General features: G+C 39.1%; 1 protein-coding gene across 1 annotated transcript; it reads left to right on the plus strand.

Moving 5' to 3' along the window:
* The first annotated feature begins 433 nt into the window (after positions 1-433).
* Positions 434-7,333, plus strand: arglu1a (arginine and glutamate rich 1a). The gene is made up of 4 exons (XM_067443840.1): positions 434-916; positions 2,468-2,693; positions 4,800-4,883; positions 6,045-7,333. The coding sequence occupies exons 1-4, from the start codon at positions 633-635 to the stop codon at positions 6,207-6,209; spliced, it is 759 nt and encodes a 252-aa protein (XP_067299941.1). The 5' UTR covers positions 434-632; the 3' UTR covers positions 6,210-7,333.

The raw sequence follows: 7,333 nt of genomic DNA on the forward strand, positions 1-7,333 counted from the left end.
TAATGGTTACTACAGAGAAAGTGCCAAAATGCTAACTCATTTCTGGGGTTTGGCCTACACAAAAATGTCATCCCTGAAGCATTCTATTTCTGTTATAACATATGGATAGTATAATATTGAGGACAGTTACCTTTTTTTCTGTATTCATATCTGAATGACCTTTAGATTTACTAAAATATGTAGTAGCCACCACAACCTCAATTAGCCTGTACCGTGTATGATGTATTGTGCAGTACTAATATACTGCATTGCAGTGTTCAAAACACAAGGCTGCTACTTTACAGTCACTGATAACGTTTTTGTGTGAAGATACCTCAGAGTAGCCTTCAGTGGGCTTTTGTTCCTAACTTCCGACTCCTCTCGTGTCGTGTTCCACTCGGGATCATTCCGGAGATATCCGAAAAAAGCCGAAGCCGTTGCATTCTGGGAAAAGGAAGACCGGAGGCGGTCGCCATATTGTTTGATTCCGCAGATTCACTGGAGCAGAAAGCAACAAATACTCTTATTAAACTAGCTTATATTAATCAATTTTACAGGTAACTGCCATAGAATATTACATGAGGTCTTTGTAGATATTACTGCATACATACGACCCTCTTTAGTGGTGTTAGTTGGATTTATTCGTGCAGAATATGGGTCGTTCCCGGAGCCGCAGCTCGTCCCGGTCCAAACACTCTAAACACAGCCGCAGACGGAGCCGCTCCAGATCCAAATCCAGCAAGAAAAGGAGCAGATCGAAGGAGCCAAAGAGAAGCAGACGGTCCCGCTCGAGATCCGGCAGCAGGAGGGACAGGGGTGGCTCACCTCCCGACCGAACCGACATGTTTGGCCGGACACTGAGCAAGAGACACAACGACGAGAAACAGAAGCGAGAAGAAGAAGAGAGGAGAGCAGAGATAGAGAGACAGAGAAAGATGTAAGATGTCTATCTTTTATATATATTTACACACACACACACGTCTGTCTGTGTGTCTATGTACCACACATGGCCTTACACACTTGTATGAAGTGTCACTGTTTGGACAGCATTTTCACTTCAGTTGTTTCAGGTTTCAAGTAGCAACTCTTTGTTGTTTAATATTTATACGAATATAATATACTGAGCTAGTGTGGAAAAAAGTGATGTTTCATGTTACCTATTCAGTGCACTTTCATCACTCTGTGGACTCTCATTGGAAGCTGTCACACAGCAGGTCATCTCATCACTGAAATCTGCTGCCCGTGTTAGCTGATACGCTTTTGTAACTATCACAGATTGTTGACATCTCTCTATTGTGATTGGAGACCACCAGTATAATGTTAAGAGGTTTGTGGAAGAGATGGAAAGGAGGGGGAGGAGGGATGGAGTGAAAGAACAGGAAGAGAGGTGCTGCTGCAGCCCCAGGCTTGATCTTCACCCGGAGTACATTGTAAACACATTCAGGGTGTTTTAAAGCTCAAAAAGCGGCCCTGGATCGGGTTTCATGGCACTGAAATCAAATCAAAAGATGGCTGCTGTTGTTAAAAAAAATTTATTTTGGCTTTGGGCAATGTTATGGTCACTTGGTTCAGAATGTGTCTTTGTTTTTGTGTTCCTTCTTAAGGCCAGGTGTGACAGCTAGCTCTCCTCTAATGGTTTAGTCATGCTTAAATTGTAAATAAAGGTAAAACATGCTTTTGTAATTATGGCCTTCCTTTGAGTGGCATACTTCCCTTTATGGGGGTTTATAATGTCATGTCAGCATGAGCATGCACATCGTGTTTCGTTTCAGAATTATGCAGATGACAGGTCAAGCCTACCAGTATCATCGGCCTCAGCAGTGCATTTTGTGAAATACATTTGGTTGTTAGAAATTTGCTTATCTTTTTAAACTTGTATGTTAGGTAAAAGTTATCAAACTGGCTAACATAAATTGCGCCTTTGTGAAATTACATGAATTATATATATATATATATATATATATATATATATATATATATATATATATATATATATATATATATATATATATATATATATATATATATCAATGGGCAGAGCTAAAGAGTCACAAACACTCACACAACATTGCATTATCCTTGGGTAACTTTTGATTAACTATACGTTTGTGTTGTTTACATTATATGCATTTATGAGCTGATTGCAAAACAAAACACAGACATTTACACGGACCTTTTATCGCTGGGACCGCTCTATCTTTCAGTTTTAAATGATCTACAAAATCCAGCATCAAGCTGGGCCGTTTGTCGCAGAAACGGCAGGAACAAGCAAACAAAAAAACACACTGAAACTAGAAACTGATACAAACACTGAAGGAGTGTGTTTGGCACAAAAATACATCGTTTTTTGAAACGTTGGCCAAGTTTAGCATTTAGAATCCAACTCTAACAGGTAAGTCAGAATGCATGAAATAGCATTAGACATCCCTTTAAAGGGTCTGCAATGAAACTGCCATGTTTGATCCTTTCTGTCTTGTGTCCTCCACAGCCGTCAGCAGGAGATTGAAGAGCGTCTGATTGAGGAGGAGACAGCGAGGCGCGTGGAGGAGCTTGTGGCGCGGCGCGTGGAGGAGGAGCTTGAGAAGCGACGTGATGAGATTGAGCATGAGGTTTTGCGGAGGGTGGAGGAGGCCAAACGCATCATGGAGGCGCAGCTTTTGCAGGAGCTACAGAGACAGAGGCAGGCCGAACTGAACGCCCAGAAAGCCAGAGAGGTAACGCTCGGTCGTTCGGAACACAGCGGAGAACAGCCGCAAACCTCACACCCGCAGTCGTGGCACAACTTGACACTCGTTTTCCCCAGAGACAGAGCAGGAGATGCAGGGTAGTGGATGGATGTAAGCTCAATTGATTGGGTGGGGAATGAAATCAATTACAGAATGCAACATGTTCAAGGTGTGACGTGATGCTTGAAGATGTTCAGTCGAGCTGCTCTCTAGGGAAGGCTAATATTTAAAGCCATTGAATGATGGAGTCCTCGTTTACTCTGTTGATAGACAAGCTCTGTACTTTCTCTGTAATGCTTTAATGTGATTTTATTGCATCTCACACACCTCTAGTGCACTCTCAGCGGATTCAAGTGAACGTTTTGCCACGGCTGTGCGGGTCCAATATTATGTTTCTCTTTTCTATCCCCTTTTATGTTCCACCCCTACCCTGCTCTCGTTACACATATCTGTTATCGTTTTAATGTCACCAATGTATGAAACTGTTTGTCTTCAATAAAACGCTTTTCTTAAAAAGGTCACGCGGCATTCAAACCTGGCCTTTTTTGTTTTATTTTCACCATAATACACTTTGATAGGTCAAGACGTAGTGTGGTTTTGGATGTTACAAACACATTAAACCTTTTGTGGCCACACTTAAACTAGATAATTTGCTAAATCCCTAGCTTGTAATTCCACCCATACCATAGAGGAGGGTTACTGTGCTCTAATTGTAAAGATGCAATGAGTTATGGACAAGAAACTAATTCCATTCCACAAGCACACACAGAATTCAGCGGCTCAGCACTAATAGGGTTAGATATGTGCCCTCCTTCTGTACATTTTAGATTTGTCCCCATCATCTGTAGCCCTGGTACTGAACCATTAAATGAATCTGTATTGTAGAACATTTAGCGTTTGCACATGATTTGGTCTTCATTTGCACCATCAATCACGAAACGCTACACCCCTCCCTTTATTGCTCTTCCGTTTCTGTCATCTGTGTTTTATATTTACGAATTGCTTTGCATTGATTTTATTTATTTTTATTTCTAACTTCATTTTTTCTTTGACTATTCCGTTTTGACGTCATTATAAGTGCAGTATTTTAAATGTACTTCTGTGTCCTCACAATTTGCTTTTCCTCAGGAGCGCTGGCGTGCGGGTACACACACACACACACACACACACACACATCTACATCCACACTCAACGTTACTGTGCCATTGAGCTTAGACGCAAACACATCACTGTTTTTGTTTTCAAACAAACACATCTAACGAATGATCCCACCTTTGTGTTTTTGCAGTCTATAACATCCTTTAACATTAATAGCCTGACGTCCCCACACGGTAATGTTGTATGATTAACATAATTCATTTTCCTGGACTGTGCTATATACTGCATGTGGTGTTGCTGTGTAAGAGCACTAGCTCGTGCTAGCAGCTCAGAAATTTTTAAAGGGGAGGTGCTGCGCTGTCCAGGACGGGACACACGGAACCAGGCAGTAAATACTCACCCCTTTAATCAGCAGTTGTGTAGGTACAGTACACAGTCAAAGGAGAAAGGCGTAGGTATACGAGCATTGGTGAGCCACTACTATTCACTCTCCTTTATTTAAGTTAATCTTTCTTTGTCTCTCTCATTTTCTTTTGAAACTTCTTGCTTTTGGATGCTGATAAATAAATAAAATAGAGAGAGAACAAACTGATTTTATTTTAATTTATTTTTTCCATCTGCAAACGAATGAGATTCTTCGTTAGTTGTCGATGTATCTTTTACATACCTGTTCTGTATGGATCTTAATGAATGCGTAAATGGATGTTTGGATGTGTATATATATTTAAACGTGGCTGGGATTAAAGGTGTGACTGAATACATTCGTGGGTGGGTTTTTTTTGCTTATTGTTGCATACATAGAGGTTAGCTTCAGACATTTGATGCTGCAGTTCGGAATGCGAAATGTGGAGAGTGTGTGAAAGATTGTGCGAGTGTCGCTGACTGTTACCTGTTTGTGCGAGTGTAGACGTGTTTGTGTGTGCAACTGGGTTTATGTAGACTTATTTCAGTGGATTTGTCTGCCTGCCCTAACATGTCACCGTGTCTCCCCTTTAGGAGGAAGAAAAATCCAAACGAGAAGAGCTGGAGAGAATTTTGGAAGAAAACAACCGAAAGATTGCTGATGCTCAAGCTAAGCTGGTATTTATTGCTTTGGTTTTTTTTGACAGCAAAACATATGACTTACTCTAGATGATGATAAACTAAAGCCTAACACAACAGAACAAATATAAATGCACTAAACGTAAAAGAAAAATACATACATGAAACAAAAATAATTAAATGTAATTAGTATGCTTCACATGCTCTCTCAGAATTGGTGTCTTTTCATGATGTATGAAAATATAAAAGATATATTTATTAAAAAATATATTGCCATTTTTTATTTTATTTTTTTATGAATAATGATAAGATGCAATACTGCTACCTAGCCTACTATGTTGGAGTTTCAAACAGATGTTTTGACAGATGTTGAATTATTTACAATTATATTTAGTGTAGTAATAAAATGACATAAATATTTCCCTTTTTAAATATCACGATTACCGTCAAAACTTGTGTACATATACACCTCTGGAAATATCAGGAAATGTTGAAAATAAAGGCCGGAAAATCAAATAGGTCTTGGAAATGTATTATGTGATATAATAATATTCTCTTAAATATTGGATTCGCTATAAATAGAGTTTTGTGAGCGCAATTTCTATGAAATTGTTAAATATCCTTATCCAGTTATACCGTAGCTCTAATCTGGAATGTTCATGGAAATTAATTTATCAAAATTGGGAACCCTGATATGAGCTCTTCAATGCAGAGAACAAGCCAGTGGATTAATATTGAATATGTCCTCTGATAATTAAAATCTCTTTTGTGTTTGTAAATTTCAAGGTCATTACAATTATAGGCTTTTCTGTTTCTGCAAATTAGCTCTCTATCAAAATGGACAACAAAAAAAATTCCCCTCATGGTTTTAGCTCGAAGTGTTTAGACGGGTTTGTCATTGTGAACACTAGTGTTTTTTTGTTTTGTTTTTTGGCACTTGCATAGTGGTACCTGCCCTTTTTGAAATGTTATGTCTCAGTTTTAAAGATGGTTGCTTGGCAGTGCTAACCATGCCCCCATGTGACCTCTTTTTTTTTATCTATAGAGTAGGATCAAATACAATGAACATTTTTTTTTTTTCATGAAAACATCTTAATTAAATTACATTAAAGTGTTAATGTATCAAACAACCAAAAGTAAACCTAAATGTATGCCTTGGCTAATTGAAAATGTCTTGTTTTGCCCATGTGTTTGTTTCAGGCTGAGGATCAGCTACGTATTGTAGAAGAACAAAGGAAGATCCACGAGGAACGCATGAAGCTAGAGCAGGAGAGGCAGAAACAACAGAAAGAGGAACAGAGGATGATATTGGGGAAGGGCAAGTCCCGACCTCGCCTCTCCTTCACTCTCAAAGCTACAGAGTGATTTCTCTTCTCTTCTCTTCTCTTCTCTTCTCTTCTCTTCTCTTCTCTTCTCTTCTCTTCTCTTCTCTTCTCTTCTCTTCTCTTCTCTTCTCTTCTCTTCTCTTCTCTTCTCTTCTCTTCTCTTCTCTTCGGATGCGTGCTTCATGTTGAAGTGAATCGGAGTCTCAAAGAGAGGTCTGCCCTGAGTGCTCTGCCCACATAAATTGCTCTTCATAAATGCCGGAAAGGAAAAACAAAAGTGGAATCCTCACACTTCAAATCTGGACTTGCAGGCACCACCATAGACTTACAGATCAGCTGCCATCTTTTGCTCTTTTTTCCATGTGTTGTATTGATATTTGACACCGTTATGCTGGATGCACCTTCAGAAACATTTTTCCTTTTTCAATGGCAAGCAAATAAGAATGAATAAGTGTGTAAATATTTGTGCATATATGTGTGTGTGTGTGTGTGTGTGTGTGTGTGTGTGTGTGTGTGTGTGTGTGTGTGTGTGGTTGGTCAATATATGTCAGTGGTTTGGGAGCTCGAATGGTACCACCCCAGTTTAACTACTGTACATGCATTCAAAGCATCTATGGGGAAGTACACAGAAATTTTGTTAGAAAATGTAAATTGGCAGAGTTTTTGTTTTATGCTTATTAGTGAATGTATGTGTGAGTGAGAGTATTTCGTATTTTTTAGACTGCAGACTGAACACCTCAAAGTTCCTGAAGTTCCTAAAATGCTGCTTAATACAAAATCCCATAATCCCCATGATATGAGCTGCATTATAGCATTGTAACCTAGATCATATTTGTCCTTTTTTATACACTTTACTCAAATGATTCAATTTTGAAAAGTAGAACATAAAATTTGTTACCAGAACTTGTCTAGCGTTCATAATACAAACATTTCAATGAAAAAAGGTTACAATGTTACAAAGTCTTGTAATGTCTAGTGCTCTGTTGGTACCTTAAGGAAATCGGGAATCACAGGTAAGACTAGTTAGGGTGTGTATGCGAGCGAGTTTGTGTGAGTGTATGAGTGTATGCTAGAGGGTGTTCTTGTCTTGTGGTAAATTACCCTTTTCCTTGCGAACTGGGACATTTAGTGTATTGACCAATAAATCCCATAAACACAACACAA

Source organism: Pseudorasbora parva, chromosome 5 (assembly GCF_024679245.1).
Source record: "Pseudorasbora parva isolate DD20220531a chromosome 5, ASM2467924v1, whole genome shotgun sequence".
NCBI classification, from domain to species: domain Eukaryota; kingdom Metazoa; phylum Chordata; class Actinopteri; order Cypriniformes; family Gobionidae; genus Pseudorasbora; species Pseudorasbora parva.